The following is a 24,583-nucleotide window of genomic DNA, read 5'->3' as shown; positions in this document are numbered from 1 at the left end:
TAATACATGACCCTTGATAATCCATGACCCTTGATAATACATGACCCTTGATAATACATGACCCTTGATAATCCATGACCCTTGATAATACATGACCCTTGATAAGGCATGACCCTTGATAATACATGACCCTTGATAAGGCATGGCCCTTGATAATGCATGACCCTTGATAATACATGACCCTTGATAATCTATGACCCTTGATAATACATGACCCTTGATAATACATGACCTTTGATAATGTATGGCCCTTGATAATGCATGACCCTTGATAATACATGACCCTTGATAAGGCATGACCCTTGATAATACATGACCCTTGATAATATAGATAATTGACAATTGACTGACAATTATCTGTCTGTGGTAACAGAAATGCAGTGGAGACAGCCCTCGTTCTCTTGTTTTGCAGGACTTTATTGTGGGATAGAAACAACGTGAGTGCCAGGGGCTTTCAGGATGTGGCAGAAGCTTTGGAGAGGTGTTTGTCCCATGCACACAAACACAAACACACAAAGGTCTAAGAGGGTGTGGAGATGATGGTGTTTCTTTGCAGGAACTTCTCCCTGCAGAAGATGCCTTTGCCATTGGCTGACATCACGCAGAGTTACCGCAGCAACCCAGAGGGAACGAAGGAGGCCCTGAACAAGGTGGTTTTCAGGAGAAGCCTTTGATGAGCTGCATGAGGGGGGTGTTTGTGACAACCCGGTGTGCTTGTGTTCAGATTCAGCTGTGTTTGGACAGAAACAACCAGAGACAGTGTGGCAGCATAGAGCTGCAGCAGGCCTTCAGCTGTCAGCAGTCTGAAAAGGTAAGAAGAGCTGCGTTCCATAAATGCAGACGATTACCTCTTAGAATCCTGAAAACATTAAAGCCACAAAATCAAAAAGATGGCAAAATAATTTTGGACTTTTACTGTCCACAGATTCCACAAATTATTTTGTTTGTCTCAACTTTTTTTGCAATTATCTTTCAACAGAGAAGTTTAGGTGTTATATCTCCCAATCTTTGCCATGTTTGTAATATTTGTAAAACTTTCATTGCTGTTGAAAATTATATAGTTTTTAGTTTTTAACATGTATTTGTGGCATTTTTCTTATGAAAGAGAACAAATGAAATCATTTAGTTTTTTTCATTTCTGAGTATTTCTCCTTTTAAATCAGTCAAAGTGTCTTGGACAGACTCTGTCTGAATGAATGATCTTCTTTCCATCAACAGCTCTGCTGCACATGCACTAAACCCTCATCTGTTCCTAGTGTCTAGTTCAGGTTCTGGAGAAGAGAAGATGGTATCTTCACATTGACTGCAGTCAAATGAGCCGCCGTTCACATTTCTGTGGTCAAATCAGCATCACTGGATTTTTGGTGTGAGTTTCATCCAATACTTACGGTAGCAGGACTGAGAACGCTGGAAAATCTCCACCAGACTCCACGGAGCTTCTTGATGTGACCACGGAAATGTGAACGGCGGCTCATTTGACCGCAGTTGGAAAGGATTGTAAATCAATGAAAGAGCATTTTGATGTTAGCTTTGATTATTTTATCAAGAACTCTGAGAAACCAATGATTGAATGTATTGATCACAGTCAATAAACATTGGAGAATTAGCTAAAAGAGTCTTTGGTGAACTGGAAGGAGAAAGAATCAGGATTTTGGAGGAAGTTCTGTCCATGAAGATCTTCACTTCCTCGTCTGAACTGACATCCGGATCAGAACCATACGGATGGACATTAACGATATTGATGGATGTTTCTATGTAGCAGCGGTGAAGATTTATGCTAGTGAGACACAGAGCTATCATAATCAGACAGGGTGGGATTCAGCTCAGCTTGAAAAGCCACACCCCTTCAGAGGAGATTTTGAAAACGGAAATTATATTTTGGCTTTTTAAGACATTAAGTTGTGGTATTTTGGTTAAAAATGTCATAATCATAATTTAAACACCACTAGGAAGATTTTTTTTATTAAAATGTTTTTTTTTTTCTTTTTTTTAAAAAGATGTCATTAATGTCTTTAATTTTTGGCCTTTGACACAACTGACACAGACTTCAGTTTGTGTGAAATCCAGACTGTTAACTAAAACTCAACATATGGAACATGTTATAATGATTTTTAGGACTTACAGTCATTATCAAGATTAACATTTTGTGTTTTAAAGCTCTTTTAGGTCTTTCCACATTTTGGTCCTCAATGTGGGCTGCACGGTGGCGCAGTGGTTAGCGCTCTTGCCTCACAGCGAGAAGGCCCCGGTTCAAATCCCGGCTGGGACCTTTCTGTGTGGAGTTTGCATGTTCTCCCCGTGCATGCGTGGGTTTTCACCGGGGACTCCGGCTTCCTCCCACCGTCCAAAAACATGCTTCATAGGTTAATTGGTGACTCTAAATTGCCCCTAGGTGTGAATGTGTATGTGTGTGTGATTGAGGCCCTGCGACAGACTGGCGACCTGTCCAGGGTGTACCCCGCCTTCGCCCATCAGCAGCCGGGTTAGGCTCCGGCACCCCTGCGACCCCGAAAGGGAAGAAGCGGTTAAGAAGATGGATGGATGGATGGATGGATGGATGGATGGGTCCTCAATGTGCAAAAATGTTCCAGACAGTCTAGCACGCATCAGACAGATACAAAATACAGGCAGGTATGGTGTTTGTGGAACACTACAATCAGGAGGCTGGAATCAAATGCAAACATATGCATCAAGCACTGGTTTGAAGTTCCAAGGTCAAAGATGGAGTCTGAGATTTATTGTTTTATGTTCTCTTCTGGTAAAATTTAAATGTGACCTTTTGGAATCATCTTTTCTAAAGTGTCATCTGTGTTTTCTTTGCACATGTGTCAACTGCCAGCTGATCCAGGAAAAGTCTCGGCAGTTGGAGGACAGCCTGCATTGTCTCAGCCTCTCAGGCTCACAGGAGGTGCAGTCGGACGTCCTGGCATCATATGAGCTGCTACAAAATGCCAGGGAGGCTTTGAAGGTGAGTTTGGGCTGAAGTGATCAAAGCAGATGTTTTCTCTGTTTCCAGTCTATCAGTAACATCTATTACAAACGGGCGGAAAGCTCAAACATTAATGATGGACTAAGGATTGTATTTTTGTTTAGTGTAGACAGCACTCTGTCACCTTTAGTTATATCACTGATGCTGGCATGTTGTTGTTTGTGGCTGCAGCTGCTCCCCTCTCTGTGTGAGGAGGGCTGGAAAAGCGCCCCCGATGGAGACTCTGTGAAGGACATCCTCAGAGACGCTGCTGCTGCACTGACTGATCACAGCAACAGAAGCATTCAGGTACTTGAGAACATAACTGAAGATGCTGGAATTGATAGCTGAAATCACTGAAACTGATAGCTGAAGATGCTGAAATTGATAGCTGAAATCACTGAAGCTAATAGATGAAAATGCTGAAGCTTACAGCTAGTTAAAGTATTAACTAAATGCCAAATTAGCCTAAAAAAAAAAAAACTTAGGTTTGCGGAAACAGGTAGCATGTAGATGAAATATTAGCTAAACTTCAAAGTAGCCTTAAAAACCTTGTTAAAAACGCCTAATTTAACCAAAACAGCTAGCATGTAAATATTAGCCTAACTCCAAAACAGCCTAAAAAACTTTTAAAAAGCCTAAATTAGCCAAAACAGCTATCATGTAACTGAAAAATTAACTAAACTTTAAAATAGTATAAATCTCTGAAAAAGCCAAAATTAACAAAAAAACCTAGCGAGTAAATATTAACCTAACTCCAAAACAACCTAAAAAACGTAAAAAAGAAAAGCCTAAATTTGCCAAAACAGCTAGTATGTAGCTGAAATATTAGCTAAACTCCAAAATAGACAAAAAAAAATCTTAGTAAGCACAAGATCACATTTGGTCATTAATAACAATAAAATAAAATGATCTGGAGGGCCGGATAGAATTACCCGGCGGACCGTATCCGGCTTCCGGGCCTTGACTTTGATACATATAATCTACCCTGAAAATTAGATCCACTTTGTCTGGAGGATGATGCAGAGAGAGAGCTGTGGAAACAGTGTGGGTCTTAAACTTAGCAGTTCTTGGTCCTGGTTTTGGGTGTTTCAGGAGCTGGCTCGAGGCCTGATGGGACATGCAGAGGGGGTGTGTCCTCGAGTGGTCCAGCGTTCCAGCGTGTGCATGTCTCTGTCAGATTGTGTGTCCAGGGCAAGCAGACAGGCGCACGACATGCTGTGGAGCACTCTGGTGGAGGGTGCGGGGCAGAGCATCAGCAGCAGACTCAGGTAAAGACCGCCACATCACCTGAAGCTTACCAGCGCTGGACTGACTAGTAAGCGCTGTTACTTAAACGCTTCTGATGACAGAAACACAATGCTTCAGAAGGATCAGGGGTTGAATTAAGCTCTTGAGTCATTGTTGTCACAGCTATGGAAGATAATTATTTTGACTCACAACTGACAAAAGTCAGTGATTTACTGTAACAATTTAATTGTTAGCACGATCAACGTCATTCCAGTAGATTCTGAAGGAGAAAAGCGGCGTTATATCTACTAGAATGACGTTGATCGTGTTAACGGTTGAAAAGTCCAAAAATCCATTCCTCGAAACAGTTTGTCGTCTCACTTGTGGTTCCTCAGAGATGAGCATCATCAGCTCTCTCCTCTCCTCCATCCAGAGAACTGAGACACACGTTGACCGTCACCCTGGTTGAAAGTGTTGTGGAGCAGCTGCTGCAGGATCTGACAGATGCTCTTGACAAAATGGTAAATACCAGTGACAACCGTTGCTGGAGAGCTCAGATCTGATCATAACGCTTTCATTTTCAAAGACAGTTGATATTAAACATTTTCTGTTCAGAATTGCCTCATGAAAGAAAATTCCAGCAACACTTCAAGATTCAACATTCCAGAGTTGCGACTGGCTGATGCCGAGTTCCCGACAGACGACGTAAGGATCTACCCTTCCGTCTTTCTGCTGTTATTAATGTGTCACACCATCCATGTTTCTCCTTTTGTCTCGTCCGTATGGTCCAGTACACTCCGGCGTTCTGGAGGAACAGCTTACTCTCCAAGAGCCTGAGGCCAGCGGCGTCGCTCAAAAGTAAGAATCTGGCATCTCCTCTTTTGTGTCTGGGAACACTTTTCACTCCTTTAGCTGCTGTTTGAAAAAAATATATATATACTGCTGAGGGAAAAATGTAGTTTCATTGCAACTTAAATAAACACATTAAAGCTGTAGCCAGAATAAATCCTTTCCATGTTGCCAGATTGGCTGACTTGTTTTGCCAGAAAGAAACTACTAATGCAGGTTACTTGGAAAACTGTCCCTCGAGGGCTGGAGTTTGACACCTGTGCATTTTGACAGAAGAGGGTTGAAAGAATTCAGAGCCAGGGGGTTTCTCATCTCAAGTTTTTTTTGGGGGAAAAAAGACAACAAAAAAATGACTCAAAAGAAAGACCAATCCAAATTATTCCCTTCTCGTTAGCCCAGGGATCTGCCACCTGCAGCTCCAGAGTGTGGCTCTTTTACCCCTCCTTTGTGGCTCTCTGATAAAAGAAAAAGAAAAATTCTAAAATTAAAAAGTTACATAAAAAGTAAGTGATTTACAAGTTCAACAAATAGATTTTTGAGTGTCGTTTATCACAAAAAATCCAATTTGAGGCCAGTAAGCACAGCCAGAATTTAGGCGCCCCATAGGTTTATTAGAAATCTAATTTTCTGTTTTTGAACAAATTAAAAGTTTTTCGGTGCACTTCAAACGGTAAGGGTCATTTAATTAGCTCTGATTTAATTTTGGTTAGTTAGATGTACAAATTTATCACTGAAATGCAACACAAAAGTCAAACAATTAAACAAATAAACGATAAATGATTTATATTAATCACTGCTGACATTTCGCTATACTGATCCCTCTTGACATAATGTGTCTTTTATTTTGAAAGGTAGTTGTGAACCTCTGTCAAAAGTTAATAAAATACTATTTTTGTATATATTTGTTTTGTTTATGCCAAAAAAACAATAGTTGATATTCATTTATCACAATAACAACAACAACATAAATACAAATTATTTTTTTTCTAAATGGTGAAGTCAGACTTTGCAGCTCCTACCGGGTTGTTGTTTGTGAAAAATCAACGCGAACGACTCTTTAAGTGTTGAAGGTCGCAGACCCCTCCTGCGCTATCCCTTCTCCCTTCCCCTTCATTTAGCCCTCCAAACGGAGAGTTATGAAAAAATAGTGTGTCATAATCCGGACGCTGCTTTCGTTCCATGAGTCCCTAATAATTCCAAATATACATAACAACAGCGGTTTTATAACTTTAAAAAGGTCATTCTACAACAAAAAGTCATACTTACATTTAAATGTAGACGTATGTGCTTCAGAGCGCACCCTCGTGGAGAAAAGTAGTTCTCAACATGATGTCATTTAACCTCACAACGTAGGACTTTGTATTACTCCACTTGGAGGGTCGGCTTAAAAAAAAAAATTCCGGACACACTTGCACTAAAAATGCCCCTTCAAATTTAGGGGAAGGGAGAAGGGAAGGGTAGAAGGGAAGAATTCGGACTGGGCCATGGTCTCTTTGATAAAGTCAAGGTAAAGTTAAAGTCATATGAGATGTCACACATATTTGTTCAGAAAAATAAACTGAACATGCTGCTTTAAATTAAAAAAAATAAAATAAAAAAAACCCTTCCATTTGAATGAGTGCATGACTCTCCCATAGTTCCTGGTTTACGTCTGGGTTAACACCATACGTGGAAGCGCTGCAAAGCGGTGCACAACGAAAGCCACTTCCATTCGGCGCCCTTTGGTAACCTATGGTGTAATTCACACTAAACGTGAAGCGCCGCTGGCGTGCATCAATCATTTCGGCATCTGGTCTATTTTTTCCGCAAGCAATCTGCATCAATCATGGAAGGAAGTTACGGCAAGACACACAGTGAAATCTGGTCATTTTTCAAAATATAACCAATTCTTTACAATAAAATACACTGGCCCACTAGCACCTAATTTACTCACTACTACAAGCTTTTTAAAATGTATATATATATTTTGCTCATGATTCGTAGCAATTTAAATAAAGAAATAGCCTGAAATTCAGTTTTAAGTTGATTTTTTATAATCATCAGAAAAATGTCACAGAAACATGTTAAAAACTCCAAAAACACTATTTTCATCATCTCTTTCTTTGAATACATATAAATCTGACCTTATAAAATAAATCTGACCAATAAAACAAAACTTAAACCATGACAGAAGACAGCTGAGTTGGTTGAAAACTTGACATGCTGGTGGTGACAGTCAAAACAGAACCAAGAACACCAAACCAAAAGTGATCTTCACACTCCACCCAGTCAAAAGACTCCTGCATTGCCCTGTTTGGCTAACTGGAGCATGGCCTGTTTACTTTCACACCAGTGACTTTGACTGTGGGGGTGGAGGAGGGGATGATGGGTAAAGGAGGGAAACACCCCATCTCCTCCACTGCTGTTAATGAAACTATCGCAAACATTGAGCATGTCTTTGGTACGTCTGAGCCTCCTCTGATAGCTTGGATTTGGAGTAAACACTGAGGCTAAAGGACGGAGCGGCTGGAGCCTCTTGGCTGGAGGTGACTGTTGGCTCTGGAGGACAGGAAGATGACTGAGCTCGTCTGTGCAGATCTGATCCATCTGCTGCCTCCAGCTCTGCATGTACGCTCTTCCCTCGCCACTGCCCACACAGATGACGCTTATTATGCATTTCACTGTTACTTTGCACAACAGGAGCTCCCCCCCGCCCCATATCTGTCTCCAACCCCCCCCTGTTTCTCCTTCTAGAGCCATGTTGTTTGATTTTTTTCAGGTCTGCTGGATGCCGACTGGGAGCAGCAGAGCAGAGGCAGTAGAACGGAGAGGCAGCGGGGAGGGGGCTCTGCAGAGGAGGACGGAGGGGGAAGGTGTACCTTCCCGCCACAGCTAACGGCAACCTCGCTGCCGCTCAAACCCTCTAGTCCCTCCCCTTCCCCTTTTACTTCCTTGTCCCCCTCCCCCCCAGTAGAGAGGGGAAGGAGGTGGATGGAGGGGGAGGTGGTGCCAGCGGATGCTGCAGAAGGACCATCAAGAGTCAGAGGAGCATCGTTCATCCCTCTCCCCGGCCTCCCTCCTCTTTACTCCATCTCCACTCGAGCTCCGCTGGAGGAGGAGGAGGAGGAGGCAGCTGGCTTCCACAGAAGAGAGGTCCGCGGCCCCCTCCCCGGCACTGGATTCCCCGCTTCTCCCATGGAGCCTCTACCCTCCCAGGGACAGACGCTAAGGCACTACACCGCCACCCGACCACGGCCACGACGCACGCACACACAGCCCCCCTCCTCCAGGCCTCAGGTAGGAGCGCACGGACAAACACACACCAGCACACACAAACAAACACACAACCCAGCAAAATGCAGCGGCAACAAGACCGCAAGACGCAGCAGAGAGGAGGCAGATGAGGGAGGGCAAATGTTATAAACGAGCATCTATCTATCTATCTATCTATCTATCTATCTATCTATCTATCTATCTATCTATCTATCTATCTATCTATCTATCTATCTATCTATCTATCTATCTATCTATCTATCTATCTATCTATCTTCATTATTGAGATATTACTGGTGGCCATTTTTACCATTGCATCTTCTGGCTGCATGAAGTCACGTTTGATGCGTGCATGAGTGTGTGTGTGTGTGTTGGGAGTGGTATTTCCTGATTTCATGATCCCCCCCCATCTCACTCTGTGTGTCTGGTGAGGATGCTTTCTCAAACTCAATTATTCATGTTTTTACATTACCTTTGTCCATCCTTACCACCTTTACTGAGAAAATAACGTCTTCCCCATGTGGGTGTGTTTGTGGGAACACTTTTCTTCCTAAGGAAAACTTGGTTTTGTTTGAGACACCCGGTTACAGTGGAAGAAGAGCTGTTTATGAACATGACAGTATACCTCCCCCTCACAGAGTGAAGGATTGTGGGTTGTGCAGATAACTCTTCCCAGAGGTTAGAGACTGATTGACATAAGGTTGGCTTAGTCGTGTTGGTCTTAACATCATCCCACTTCTGACACCATGTGTGAGGTTTTTTTATTTGGAGAAGCAGAAAGGTTGTGCCACACACTTATTAACACAGAGTCCGTTTACACACATTTTTCCTGAAAGATACCCCAGATGAATACTGGCACTTACTCACGTTTAATTTATTTATTTATTTTGTAGTTTTACATTTTTGCATGTGTGAAAACGGCACACACTACACATGAGACTCAATGTGGTGTTACGTATTCAAGGCAAACAGCGTTGAAAATTAATGATACAACCACTGTTTATCAAGAACAAGTTTTAGGTAACCAGAATTTTGAACTTAATTATTTTTGTACCAATACCAAAAAAAAAAAAAAAACCTATAATAACGAAGAAAATACTAACTAAATCACTCTGAAGTATAAGTCACACTGTAAGAATAAAACGGTGACATTTCTGAACAAATTTGCCAAAAGCCATTAACATGTGCCTTTCTTTTTGTACATATCAAACTCAATGGCCAGTGCTTGTTCAGAAGTGTTCATAAATTAGCATGTGGGAGGAGCTGCTGTCCAACGCTTTTAACCCTATGGCTACAGGGAACGATTGACTGTATATTTCATTTACAATGCATGAAAGACACAGATGATGACAAGAGATAATGTTTATTTATTTTGAAGAGCTCAACAAAAGCATCAATAATCACCTGTCCACATTTAGATTCATAAGAATTAGACTTCCCCTTATCTGCAGAAGCTGCATCTGAATGAGGACCACTTTCAGCGGTACTTCTGTGTCTCTGTGACCCAGTTGGATGACTTGGTGTTCTGCATTAGTCTGAGGAGGAAAAAATAAAAACAAGAATAATAAATATTTAATGCAAATAAGAAAACTATCATAAAGTTCAGGAGGAGAACGATCAGATTCTTTTTTGGTTGGTGCTTCTTCTTCAATGCAGTCAGTGGTAAATACTGATACAGTGCCCTCTAGTGGTTGTTAGCAGGAAACAATTGCTAAATGGCAACTGGTTGTTTGTGGGAAAACAATGAATATACGAGTCTATTTATGTTTTTTTTTTTAAATCACACATAAGTCACTTCTGAGTATAAGTTCCACTTCTTGCCAAAAAAAAAAAGCTCAACCTGTTCCCTGAAAAATTCAGTACTTTTTTTTTCTAAGCAAATAAGATAATGGATTAAAAAAAAGTAAACCAGGATTTCTTGATGAATCTATTCCCAAAAATTAGTTTGAATAACACAAGGGGCTGCACGGTGGCGCAGTGGTTAGCGCTCTTGCCTCACAGCAAGAAGGCCCCGGTTCGAATCCTGGCTGGGGGATTTGGGACCTTTCTGTGTGGAGTTTGCATGTTCTCCCCGTGCATGCGTGGGTTTTCACCGGGGACTCCGGCTTCCTCCCACCGTCCAAAAACATGCTTCATAGGTTAATTGGTGACTCTGAATTGCCCCTAGGTGTGAATGTGAGAGTGAATGGGTGTGTGACTGAGGCCCTGCGACAGACTGGCGACCTGTCCAGGGTGTACCCCGCCTTCGCCCATCAGTAGCTGGAGTTAAGCACTGGCACCCCCGCGACCCCGAAAGGGACAAAGTGGACAAGAAAAAAAAAATGAATAACACAAGTTTTTTTCCCCCTTTGCATTTGTTGGGATCTGGTGACCATCATCACAACTGCCTTCACAGGAGATGTCAAAGCTTTACTGAGTCCTTCGGGAGAAAATGTTTATGCTTATCTTTTCAACGGGGATGCTTGGGGCAAAAGGTTGTAGTGAATACTTGTACTTCATGAGATGGTGAAATAGGTGAGATGCAAGTGTGTCATACAGGGGTTTAATATTTTACCAGCTCCTAATCCAGTGCACTGCACGAGGAGCCCGTTAGTGCTGTTCATGTGATAAGTGTGCACTCCTTGCAAACAACTGTTTGAAATGAGGAAATTAGACAATCAGTGTGTAGTTTGTGTGGACATCCTACACATACTTATGTATCTTTTGTGTGTTCCCCTTAAGATATATGAACCCTCCTCTCTATGACATTCCTTGGGTTCAGACAATCCAAAAACCCACAGTACCCGTTGACTCATTGTTCCAAGAATGTTCTGCCGTAGAGATCCAGGGATCACTATTCTGCTCACTGCAACACACTATGGACACATCATGGACTCCCTCCTATCTAAAAAGCTCTTCTTGACTCTGTTGTGTGGTCTCGCCAGTGTTCTCTGATTACCTTCTGCAGCAGACAGCTCTTCACTAATGGTGTCCATCTTTGTATGATGCTGCAACTGCTTACTCCTGTGAAGGCAGACATGAAAAATGCACAATGTACAACTTAATAAAGCAATGGAACAGTTTTAAAGTCCCACTCCAAAAGATTTCCTTTGCATATAAAATCTGTTCATTCTGGAGGGACCGTTGAGCAAACAAGACATCTTCAGATCAACAAGGATGTAAAAACCTACATAGTTTATCATCTATGTGCACCTCAGCCAACAATTTATACATTCGAATAATCTAAATTAAATTAATGCTAATTAATTAATCCTTACTTAAAAAAAAATGCTATTTTTTAAATTATTTTTTTTCCCCCCTCTTTGTCCTCGGCAGTCTTACACTGCTGGGTTTTGTTATTTTAGTTCGGGGTTGGACCATGGTAGTCTTACTTTGTGGGCTTTGTTTATTTGTTTTCTTTAGGTCATTTTGGTTAGGCAGCCCTTAGGAGGGAACTGCTGACTCAGATGGTCGACATGACTGGGTCAGCAATCTGCATGACTTATTTTCTGTTTATCCAAGGAGCCACTATGGAGAGATAAAAGAGCCACATGTGGATCTGGAGCCGCAGATTGCTGACCCCTGGTCTATGCTATAAGTGCTATGGAGACCTGGGAGCAAAGAAAAAGGAGTGACTTCTTTAAAGAAAAAGATTTGATCAGATTTGATCTTGTCACCGTTTGGAACAAAAGCATTAGTGGATCTGAAAAGCTGATAAACTCAACAACGGATTGTTTCTTCTTTTTTAGCTGGGTGTGTTTGTGCAATATTGATCTGGTGTGTGTTATTGTGCCTTTATTTAACTGTTCAACTTTAGCATGGAAACAGGAGGACTTGTCAGCCGATCTTCGGTTCATATCCCATCGTGAAAGAAATCAGCTGCTACTAACTGCTGGTTGATTTATTGATGCATCTGTGCTCCACATCTTGAGTCTCGTCTCTTCTGTGCTTGTTTTCTTGTTGTGCGGCTCACGAGGAGTCTTGGGAAACCCTTGAGTTTCTGGTTGAGGACCATTTTGAACCCTGACAGGGCACAGGGATGTTTCTCAGACTCCTCCCACATCCTCACTGCTGTCAGCATTCTTCTCTGTAATCTCCTTCGACAGAAAGCCTCACTCCACACTCCACTCTGTGAAGAATTAGTAACAGAACACCACCAGGTCCACAGATGTTTGATCTACTAAGACCACTGTGCTCCTGTAGGCGTTATGATGCGCCAGGCCATTGACCTTGTCAGAAACACATTTTGTCAAAGGCTTCCTGCCGTGCATGGCCCCACATGCCCACTGTGTCTGAGCTTAGCAGTGGGTAAGCTGGTCTTCTCTAAGGGCTCTTTTGAGCTTCACTCTGTTCTCTGAGGAGTTCACGTTGTTAACTCTCTAGCTGGATCAGGTTTAGGGCTAAAGGATTATTTGTCTTTACTATATTTTTATACAAATATTTTTCAAATTGCAAATGCTACAGTTATGTTTTAGTCTCATGACACACAAACGACAGATCATAGTCACTGTTATATTAAGTGTCAGTTTGACTTGAGCCTCAGCACTGGCAAAACATGTGTGGCAATGAGAGCACACAGGTGATCCAACCCTGATCTATGGCTGTGATACTGCAGCCCCTCCCACACATATTTAGTCAGGTTTCTGAACTCAGGGCTGTGGAAAAAGGTGCATCATGCTACTGTGCTGACTCCCACCATCACATTTACTGCCAAAGAGTCCGGGACGGTGAGAGAAACGTTCTTCTTGACAGGATCTGGGTTTCAGTTTGGATTTTGACAATAAAGGGCTGTTTATCAAACCAACTCAGCAGAAGTAGCTGCGTTTAAAGCTATAATGTGATATGGACCTAATATGAATGTCACTGCACGAAATACATAAACACTGATGTTAAATTAAAAATTAGTTTGTTTAAGTATTTGGATGCAAAAATATATATTAACTATGTTAACTCACTTTGAATGTAAACCACCTCTCCAAATCCTACAGGAAACACAGTTTTCAAAGCTTATTCTGCTCTTTTATACTTCTTTTCCAACTTGAACAGTTCAAATAAATATTTCAAAATAAAATGTGCAATACGAGCATACGTAATTTGCAATTAAATTATTTTACAATCCAGCGTTGTTGGTTAAGGACCATATTTTATGGTGACCCATGTACAGGAAGTGAAGCTTTGTTCTTTAGAACCTGCTTTCAGCTTCAACTCCGTTGCCTGGAGTGGCTCCAGAGCTGACCATTGACTGCATATGAGAACTGGACTAAGTGACCCCTCCCGCCATGGGCATTCCAAACTGTAAGAAGCCAAAATTCCTTAGATTTCTATAGAGAAATAAACAGCTATTACTCAGTCATCCTATTTGTCCGAATAACCATTCTTGCTCTCATACCTTTTTTAACATATTCTTGAAAATCCTCTTTTTTATTCTATTTGTTCTGTTGTGCAAGTTATTTTGTAAGTAACTACCCCTATGTTTGTCACAAACGGGAGGAGAGCTGGTTCCACGTGCAGCATGTTTAGTGGTTCAGAAACTAAGCACTAAGTCCACAAAGCTAAATCCGGTTCAGACGAGCAGAGGTCAATCACAAGCATGAGATAAAGGATCATCATCCAAGAAGAGAGTAGAGCAGTCAGGATCCAGGCGAGGATTAGGGCAGGCGGCAGGCAATCAGAAAATAAGCAAGGTCAGAAACAGAAGATCAGGTCCAGATAGAAACGCTCAGTAATGCAAGCACAGTGGCACAAACAATACTTCGCACTGAGTGAGGCTCTCTTCAGTGCTTAAGTTTTATGCCGGGGATTGTCAATGAGTGTCAGCTGAGCAGCATCTGGGGAGTGTGCGCTGGGGTTGCTGGGAGATGTAGTGTGTTCAGTACTCTGGAGACTGCTCCCACCAGTGACTAGAGGAGGAGACAGAGCTCTGACTCCTGACAATTTACTTTACTTAGTTTTTTATTTATTTTCTTTGCATAAATGGTCATTCATGACTTCTGCTTTTCTGAACGTTTGTTTGAGCCCATATACCGCTCACTTGCTGTCTTAGGATTAGGAGATGTGTGGACAGTTTTTACATATTCAGGTAAATGCGTTGGACTTCACAAACTCAACTCAGGACTCCAGCAAGTGTGCAGAAAGTCAGTTACAGAACACAAGGGAAATGCATATGTCCTGTGTTTAAGTGCATCCCTTAACATCTTTAGAGCTGGATCAGGCTCCAGCAACCCCGGTGACCCTAATCAGGATGAAGCAGGTTTAGAGGAGGGCTGGATGCATTTTATAATAGTAGGAAACTACCTGCAGAGGCAGGCTTTGCTGGAAACTCTGAGTCTCCTGCCTGCTGACAGTCCAACTTTATTTTTGATTAAATTATTACAAGTTTTTATTTTTGTACTATGTAGTAGTGTATGGAGCGTTAGATGTTGCTCATGAATGGAGGCACACAGGTTTGTGTTGAGCTTTTGATGACCTCCAGAACGGTCTGCTTGAAGGGAAACAGAGCAGAGAGCGACCTGTTGGCATCAAGCAAAAATGAACAGGTGGTGGCAAGGAGGAGGTCCAGCGCCATGTAGAACAGAACTGTGTCAGGAACCACACCGCTGTGGAACCCACTAGAAGGTCCAGATATTCACAGTTCAGCTTTTCTAAAGAGCGGACCAGTTTTTCCATTCTCACCAAACTGGTTTTTAAGAGGAATTATACAGATGTAACTTGAGGAGATCTTGTCTGTCAGTGAAATCCCTGACACTGAGAGATAGTCAGAGGAAAGCCAATCAGATCCTGGAAAAAAAAAATTTCATGCCACCATCATTAACTTTACAGTTAACGTAGCGTTGTGTCCCATCAAACTCCATCATCTTATAAACCTGAAATAAACTCGTAGTTCCTGTTAATGCCACAAACAGAAAAATATACTGTCAGGATTTTGCTTCCTATTCACTATTTTGATCGTCCTACCTTTCCATCCACTGATTTTCTTCTTCTATGTCCTGCTCCACACATTTTTCAGTTTGGCGAGTTGTTTATTTGAATTAAAACCCCTGTGCATTCCAGCGTACATACAAAGTTAAGTTCATGTCATGTTTGTATTTTGACCATGTTTCTGTTCTGGATCTTCTCTTCATTGGGTTAATGCTACCAGACCTGTTTTGGCATTTGGATCACACTCTTGTTGATTGTTCTCTACGATACCATTCGCTTCTTTCCTGGAAAGATCACTACAACCACAAAGTGCAAGAGACGTTTTATCTGAAGAAACCCTCCATACCCACTCTTGGACCACGGATCTTCTTCTTTTCTCTTCTTCTTCAGCCACTCACTCTCACCACTTCCTGGACACACAGGGAGTTAGGTGTTATCAGGTGGACTTTCTGCTCACTTTGATTCTATTAAATCGTTCCTGTCGCGTCTCCACCTCTGAGCCACGATTGTGTCAATCCAAGTTTATCTCTACAAGATTTCAAGAAACACGGATTTCTCTCCAGATAATCCCTCCTGTATTCACAGGATCTGCTCACCTTGTTCTTTTTATCTTCATCCTTTGAGAGACTCAGGCGTTTTAGTGTTTGTTAGAGTATCAGTGCAACTAGACACTTCTTTACGGTCCTCAGTCAGAGGGCTGAACTATGTTTAACAGTGAAACTACAAAGAACCAGTTTAATTTTGGTTAACCAAGTAACTGTGGAAACCACTGACTCCTGCAAAGACAAACACATAATGACAACACAAGACACACAATCCAATCCCCGTAACACACAGAGAGAACCATCATCGTTGTTGAGGCTTAGTACAGTGGTCACACCAGGAAGCCGATCATCTCAGTCTGACCAGCTGTGCTCGTCTCTCTGCCTTTTTTGCTCTGTTCTTGTTACTTTTTTTTTTATGTATTATTTTTTTTCGTCTATTTTTCCTTATTTTATCATTTGAAAAATACATGTGGATGAACTGGGATTGAAACGTTTTTCTTTATTGGAGAATCTGGAGATTAGCAAACCCAGAAATAAAAACCCTGTAAGGTATCAAAAATCAAATCTTACCCTCAAAAATGTTGCTTTTTGAAATTGGTCTGGGTATCAATAATAATTTCCAGAGCCTGGATCGATTTGATTACGTTCTTTTTCCACTGATTTTTTTTAATCAACTTGATTCAATTCAATTTTGAGTTAAAACTATGTATATACATTTAGACACATTTGTTTAGAAATACAGAAATTATCTACTATATGTCCATCCATCCATCTTCCTCCGCTTCATCCGGGACCGGGTCATGGGGGCAGCAGTCTAAGGCCCGATCCGAATACTATCCCTTCTCACTCCCCCTTAGCCCTCCGCCTTCGTTTATTCCTCCGTACTTGCTCCAAACTGAGGGTGGTAAAAAATATTTCCGACGAGAGTTTCGTTCAGTGACGTCATCCAAATCACCGGTAAGCTAGCGTTAGCGCGGAGCTTCCAGCACACGAATATACATTACAACAGCAGTTTTATAAATTTAAAAAGCTCACACTGTAACATAAAGTTATTACTTACGTTTAAATGTAAACTTATGTGGTTCAGAGCGTACCAAAGTGCAGAAAAGCGCTTCGTAGCGCGGTGCGGTTTACACTCACGATAGCGGACTTTGGACCCCTCTGTTTGGAGTGTGTAGCGTGAAAAATAATAATTCCGGACACGACTTTGACTTCAACTGCCACTTTAAATCAAGGGGGAGGGCTAAGGGGAAGTGAGAAGGGGAGTATTCGGATCGGGCCTAAGCAAAGATGCCCAGACTTCCCTCTCCCCGGCCACTTCCTCCAGCTCTTCTGGGGGGACCCCGAGGTGTTCCCAGGCCAGCCGAGAATCATAGTCTCTCCAGCGTGTCCTGGGTCTTCCCCGGGGCCTACGCCCAGTGGGACATGCCCGGAACACCTCTCCAAGGAGGCGTCCAGGAGACATCCGGATCAGATGCCCGAGCCACCTCAACTGGCTCCTCTCGATGCGGAGGAGAAGCGGCTCTACTCCGAGCTCTCTCCGGGTGACTGAACTCCTCACCCTATCTCTAAGGGAGCGCCCAGCCACCCTGCGGAGAAAACTCATTTCAGCTCTACTATATGTTTTAAATATATTTCTATTAATCCTATACAGTTCACATACTGTAAAATGTATTAGTGAAATAATGAGATTGTTAATATCATACAGTGTTACATGGTTTCTCAAAAGTAGAAGTTAATGTTCAGATCATTAACATAATAAACATTGTTCTGCCTCTCCTGGAGGACGTTTCAGTTTGGCCACTTGGTGGGGCTCGCTCTATTGCAGTGGGTTTTTTCCAAGAAGAATAAGCAAAGAATTTGTAAATGACAGTACTTTAGACCACAAATGGTTACTCGACTGACCGTTAGCATTAGCCATCCTATGGGAAATCCTGTTATATGTTAGCATCAAGCTAGAAGACTTTAGCTTTATGTGCTAGATTGATCTCTATTTTTATGGATCGATTATTGATTTATTAGGCTTAGATCGATTCAAATTGATTGATCAATTTTATCAACCCAGTCCTTGCTTGAAACTTCTCTGTTCCACATTTCTCGTCAATTTTTTTTTCACCCATAATTTTTTGGGTCAATTAATGTAAATAAAGAGCGGCAGAACCATTCATTATGCACGCACTGATACTTTCTCTATTTATAAAAATTAGTGCTCTAAAGCATTGTGACAAAGACAGCAATCAACAAGGCAAAAAGCTACAGTTTTGAACATGGGAAAATGTAAATGCCTCCTTGCTGTGTGCTTGTGTTCCTCCAGGAGGCAGTGTCCAAGGAAGAGAATGAGTCCAGCGAAGTGATGGGCAGAGTGGACGAAGGAGTGGAAGAATTCTTCACCAAGAGAATCATCCCTGACTATGCACTGTGAGTTCGGCCAATGTACACAAGCATAGTCACCAGTTACACACAACTATATAGCACAAGCTAGCAAAAATGAAGCTAAAATAATGGCCAAATATAACCTCAACTCTGGAAATTTCAAACTAAAAAAGTTGTCTTTCTAATCGCATGAGCCAATGGTTTACTTGAAACAGAACATAGAAAACATAAATGTTTCAGCCAAAGAGATTCAAAAATGTGTCCTAATAAAATGTGATACTACTGCAAGTCTTTGGGTGTATTCAGACTGGACACATTGAAGAGTTTGTTTCTCCCTATTGTCTGGAACAAGTTTTCAATCTGAATACACCCAAGCATACCCTGGCCCCAGACCAGGCACTGCTCTTGGACCCATCTTTTGAGGTGGCCTTGGTTTGTTTCCAATCAAACTGGGCTTCAGCTTGCTCTGACTTTCCTCAGTCTGAATAGCCTCCATCCTCGGATCTGGACCTGATGAACTCGAGATCTTTGACCTTCAGAAAACATTTGGAGTTTCATTGCAGGAAACACAATAAAGTTCTGCTCTCATCATCGTTTGATACATTTTTAAATAGTTCCCTGTGGTCTTTTAATTACGATTATGCCGTTTTTTTTTTGTTTTTTTTTTTGCTAAAATCAATAAACCTTTGTTGTTTTCTATAACTGGTACATAGGTTTTTGTAGAATGTAGAAGTTCATTAAAAATTCCCCTTGAATCTGTGAGACTGTTGTTGTGGAGTAAGCTGGCGCCCATTTCCCATCATCCCTTTGTTTACACTCTACCCCCACTATCTTACTGCCCCTTACTACTCCCAACCTAACATTAACGATGCAACAAACGATGCAACAAAAACACATGAGCATAAAGCCAACACATTCTCATTCCTAAGTCGTCACAGTTAAAATGACGTTTTTGGGTGTCCCTAACTCGTCGTTGTTTGACGGGATGGCTGTTCCCATTAAATCAAGGGTCCCCAACCTCTGGCCCATCAATCGGTCCGGTACCAGGACATGGACTGCAGCAATACCCCAACCATAACCTTAAAGGGTAACCAAACCCTAAATTAACATTTTTTGGCTGTTGACCTCTTCAAATTGGGCTGTAAAAGTGCTGTCTGTTGGTCCTTGCCAATTTTTTGATAAATTTAAATAAACTTGTTTAATTCTTGAAAATATAGTCAAAAACTGTCTGTGTGCTGCCCCCTACAGGTTGATTCAAGATATTACAGTTAAATTTTGTGATTTGTGAAACCATGTAAGTTTCAGAAGTCCCACATCATGATCTGCAGCTCCAGTAATGGTAACAATCCTGTTCCTCAGCCCACGCCTCTGACTGGATTTTCACATTTAAGCTGTGGGTGGAGTCAGCCTCCAACTTCCCTGTTTGGTTACCCTTTAACCTGGTCCCAATCCGCGTCTGGTACCGGTACCGGATGCGCACTGGGCTAAGGTATCAGGATAGGCTCAGGTCGCGTCTGGTACAGCGTCCAACAAAACAACCAGACCCCTGATTTAACTGGAACAGCCACCACGTCAGACAACGATGAGTTGGGGAAACCCAAAATGTCAAAAAGTGGCACGGATGGATCCTTAACCAAACGTCAATATGTAACAACTTGGGAGTGAGAATGTGTTGCATAAACACAGGACAAGCCAACACACAAGGTTGTAAAGGAGTCCTTTAAATACTAGTGTGGCTTATTAACAAGGTGCAGGCAGCTGTGACCTCTCCACAGGATCCACAGGTGAATGGGACAGCAAGTCATTCATCTGTTTTCTAAACCCGTTTTATAATTTATAAGGCCACAGGGCTGCCAAACCCTAACCTGGCTACTGCTGAGCAAAGGCGGGGTGCACCCTGGAAAGGTTGCCAATCCGTCACAGGGTCACAATACCGCACTCACATCTAGGGACACTTTAGAATCACCAATGACGCAGGTTTTTGGATTATGGCAGGAAGCTGAAGAAAACCCAAACATCCACAGGGAGAACATGCAAACTCCACACAGAAAGGTCCCAGCTGGGACTTGAATGACGACCGTCTTGCTGTGAGGCACGAGTGCTGACCACTGTGCTGCCCCATCACAGCAAATCTGCACAGAAACCCGAAGAGACCAAACAAGAGCCAAACAACATTCAGATGTGAAGAACATGACAAATTCTGCATTAAACATTAACCAAAATGAGCACATTTCTATAACACACAAGAAGAAAAAGCTTTCAGAACAGTCCGACTACTGTGTCCCTCACCCGCCCTCTTTGATTTGACGTGATAATGATTAAAGCTCCAATGTTGTTTTTCTGTTGTCTTCACTGATCAATTTAAACAATGGCAGGCAGGCAGTGAGGTGTTTGTGTCCCCAAATACATCCACAGCTGAGTATGTAATTAATGCCAATCATGTCACAGATCTTCATCTCCCTGATCAAGCCTCCACTCAGCTCACTGGATGTCTGCCTCTGACTGTCTTTTTCTATTTTTGTTTTGAACATATCAGCAAAAACTAACTCACTTGTGTCTTCTTGTGTCGGTACGTCTGAGCTCATTAAGCAGTCTAAGCTGACTTCAAAGTCTTCTAAGTCTTCCAATTCAAAGAATTGAAAGTTTGAACAGAATTTGGCCTTTTTCTGATCAGCTGTTTGATCTAAACCTCATCCAACCACAGGGAGGAGAGTGTGTGCACCACTGTTATCTACACATAAAAACAAAGGATGAAGGTGGAACAGGTTGTCTTTAAGCTAGTGAACCAGGAAAACGTGGATATTTATATTTGGACAACAATGCAACTTGTTTAGCATGCGTTGAGAAAAATTCTATTTAAAAAAGCGCTCATTTTCATGTTAAGATGGAGACAGCTGCCAGGTGTTCCACACAGATTGATATACCAATGATGTGTCATTTTTGGCATCCCCATTGACTTGTTTGCTTCAAGGTTCCAACAAAATGAAGTCAATTTAGAGGCCATTTTTTTATTTTTTGTTTTTTGCAATGTGGACGTCACCACATTGGAACCAGAAATGGTTAATCAGCAGTGATTGGTCCGAGTTGGTCTGAGCCAGCATTTCCATGGTAACCACTCTTGCCAATCAGGAGTGAGCTTGTTGGAAGTCCACTCCCATACCACTTAACGGCGGGTTCGGGAGAATATGTCAGACGTTTTGAATGTTCAAAGTGAGACCAAATACTTGAATTGAGGCATCTGATTGGCCAGTTTATAACTTGAATAACTTTCACTACAGAAACAATGTAATGGATTATCATTAGAGAAAAACAAGAATGGTGTCGTCAGCATACAGACGTGGACATTTCCTGGCTTTGGGTGGAAGCGGGCGTTTAAACGAGGGGGGTGTTTGTCTCTGTGTACCCCCTGCATGAACACTCCTCATTTCCTGAGCATGTGACCTGTAGTTGTAGTACTGAGTGTTTCTTTTTGTCTGTTGCTCTTTCTGCTGTTTCCCTGCTGCAGAAAAGGCCGATGGGAGGATTCAAACCCTGCCCAACCCACTCCCTCCGAGTCAAGCTCCACCCTCTCTGCCTCCCCCCCATTTTCCTCCTCGTCTGACGTCATCCCCACATCTACTGTCATCGCTGTCACCTGTCCCCCTGTCATATCTCCAGACACATCCCTTACCTCTCCCGACGCTCCTCCCCCTGTAACCTCTTCACCTTGCCCCACCCCTGTCACCACCTCCACCACCCCCACCCAGGTACCCACAAAAAATATCAAGAAAAAGTTTGGGGATTTCTTCGCCTTCAAGAGGCCTCGAGCCAGCCGGGCTGCCAAGGCGAGCGGGGGAGAGGGAGGAGCAGAGGGGGTGAAGGTCAAAAGAACCTCCATTGCAGATCTCATTCGACCCCTCCGAGAGGCCAAGGAGAGGGACAAGGACAGGGACAAGGACAGGGGGGCAAGGTCAGTAGAGGATGCTAACCTTTGTAATGATGCCGTCATCACAGAAGGAATCGGCGCCGGCAGTGCAGGCGGTGCGGGGGGAGTGACGGCGCCTGCAGAGACTTTGCCCACGACCATGCCTCCAAGGAAGACCACGCCCTCCCCTGTCACCATCACCACAAGCCCTGACATCCCCTCCGCTGCGCTCCCCAACCTGGACGAAGCGGGAGCTGCTGCGCTGAGCCTCCCTCCACCTGAGCAGGAGGTGCAGGCGGGGCAGAAGCTGTCCGGAGAGAGGAGGCTGAGAGTGGCCAAGAAACTGCGAGAGGGCAAAAGCCAAAGCCTCATTCTGCTGACGGGGTCAGAGTCGGAGGACAAGGACAGCACGGCCAGCAAGGTCAGGGTGGTAGTACACACACAGATGCATACAAACACCAGTTTGAGCAACTAACTTAACAGCAACATGTTGAAGTTAACACAATTCAACAGCTGAACAACTGATTCAACTCGTGTTAAGTTGTGTCCAGTGAGAATAACCACTTGAGGGAGGTTATAAAAATGCTTGCAGAGTCTTATGTGGCAAACAAAAAGCAAGTTGAAGCTTGGTTTTGCTTTAAACTTTGATTCTTTCTCTGTTATTTGCAGTTTTTTTTTAAAATGCCAAGCTTGTGTGTCATCAATAAAATGGCAATGACAAATGTGTCATTTTGCCAGTATTGATTATTATGACTAACGTAAACAGCCTTCTACAAACCAATGACCATGCCTGACCAATTTGTTTACAGCATAGAGTATGTATAGAGCGCCTTCTTTACCATCATAAGTGTTCATGGTCTTACAGAAACACGCGTCTGAGAGTGGGGCCAGCTTTGAGCAGAGGCTCCAGGTGATGCTGCAGAGAATTGGGGTGACCAAAACCCCCCCAGCAGACACCAAGATGTGTCAGGTGGGTCAGCCTTGTTCATTTGGTCTTTGTATGGTTGTGATTATCAGGTTAGGAGAGCACAGGTTTTCTCTGAAAATATTTGAATTCACTGACCATACATGGAGTTCTGTTGATCTGTGAAGTTGAAGCTGTTTAGTGTGAAATAAAGAGTTCTCTGTTTTATCATTGCTCAGATAAAACAGACATGTTCACAGAATAAAAGCCTCATATTGTCCTCACATTATGGTAACAAACTCCTGTATCTGCTGGTAAAGCAGTTTTCTCTGAATGCAATACCACTAACAGCCTAATGGGGTCAGTGTTTAGGGCGTCAGTTTGGAATCTTCTAATAACCACCAGTTTTGCCAGACGAACTGTGTTTTAAAACAATCATGTTTTAAAGAATTAGAGCCACAATGGATAGTCAGCAACTGGCTGCCTCTGGATGGCGCTACAGGGGCCTACTTTGACTGAATAATGGTTTATAATCAAAGTGCCTCCATTATGAGTCCAGGTCGCTGCACAACCAGACTATAATATATCTTTCCTCTAATCTAGTCTCATCATTTGAGGCTACATCCACTCCGTTTATCTAATGTGGTTAGCAGCTCAACCCCTTTCTGAATGCTGCATTTACAAAAAGTAACTACACACATAGAGGAATATCTGGATCCCCACCAATCAGAAGTGGGATCAAGCCTTTCATCTCTCTGATTGGTTTAGAGCATGAAATGAGCTTAATGTGACTTTATAGACATAGAGGGTTGCAGGGAACTTTTTTAAATACCATCTATAGGCTGTGAGCACTGCTTTGACCTCAGATTTTGATTGGGTCCCACAAATCAAGTTGCTGTGCAACCAAATTAGGTCACTTTAGAGCAATGAGCAACTACCGAGCAACAAACATGACCTTTCAGTCGGGTTTGAAGCAATTATCAGTTTTGAGTCTTGTGACCCACATGCCTGGCTGGAGGGTAAAACTGCAGTGTGAGGTGGTCAGTTTTCTGTTGTTTTTAGTTATTTGAATTACCTTCAGCCAAATACAAAAAGATAAGGAGGAACTTTGAGTTGTGCATTCTTGCAACCCATCGCCAGAAGCTGCAGATGTATCCCAGTCTATTCAAGCTGCAAATCCTTTCCAGAGCTAGACTTAGTGATGTTTACATCTATAGAAGCTTTTAACTTACGAAGGAAAAGTACTGAAAGTCATTTGAGTTTGTATCAGAATGAGGTAAGGGAAAAAAAGAGTCTTCATAGTAAAGGTAAAGACGAGCACAAATTGATAATGGTAGTTTGTACTTTGAAAAACCACTTGGTTTTATGCTCTGTATTTAGCATGTAGTGTTCTCACTTGAATGTCACTACCTTATATTATAGTGCATGTCCACCACCTACAGTTGGAGGAGACTTGGCGTGAAATGTCAAAGCAGTGCAAATCTCAGAAATTTTGCTCCTGGCTTTTGTTTCACAGCTCTATTCCGATTTATCAAAGACTTGTTGTTCTAAAATTCCAGCCAGCCACAAACTTTAATTATTGATCTCTTCTCCACGATCAAATTTCAAATTCATCCATCCATTTTCTTGACCGCTTCGTCCCTTTCGGGGTCGCGGGGGTG

General features: G+C 42.5%; 1 protein-coding gene across 1 annotated transcript in view; it reads left to right on the top strand.

Moving 5' to 3' along the window:
• carmil2 (capping protein regulator and myosin 1 linker 2) overlaps positions 1-24,583 on the top strand; it is a 62,647-nt gene that overhangs the window by 25,943 nt on the left and 12,121 nt on the right. Inside the window, exons 22-34 of the mRNA XM_024282369.2 lie at positions 413-481; positions 557-650; positions 725-811; positions 2,840-2,968; positions 3,161-3,277; positions 4,064-4,239; positions 4,632-4,719; positions 4,814-4,903; positions 4,990-5,056; positions 7,806-8,323; positions 18,056-18,159; positions 21,620-22,439; positions 22,884-22,988. Of these exons, the coding sequence (XP_024138137.1) occupies positions 413-481; positions 557-650; positions 725-811; positions 2,840-2,968; positions 3,161-3,277; positions 4,064-4,239; positions 4,632-4,719; positions 4,814-4,903; positions 4,990-5,056; positions 7,806-8,323; positions 18,056-18,159; positions 21,620-22,439; positions 22,884-22,988 (2,464 nt within the window). The remainder of the gene's footprint in view (positions 1-412; positions 482-556; positions 651-724; positions 812-2,839; positions 2,969-3,160; positions 3,278-4,063; positions 4,240-4,631; positions 4,720-4,813; positions 4,904-4,989; positions 5,057-7,805; positions 8,324-18,055; positions 18,160-21,619; positions 22,440-22,883; positions 22,989-24,583) is intronic.

This window comes from Oryzias melastigma, linkage group LG6 (genome assembly GCF_002922805.2).
Source record: "Oryzias melastigma strain HK-1 linkage group LG6, ASM292280v2, whole genome shotgun sequence".
Lineage (NCBI taxonomy): Eukaryota > Metazoa > Chordata > Actinopteri > Beloniformes > Adrianichthyidae > Oryzias > Oryzias melastigma.
The sequence above is the reverse complement of the archived record's forward strand: the minus strand, read 5'-3'. Positions and strand labels throughout refer to the sequence as shown.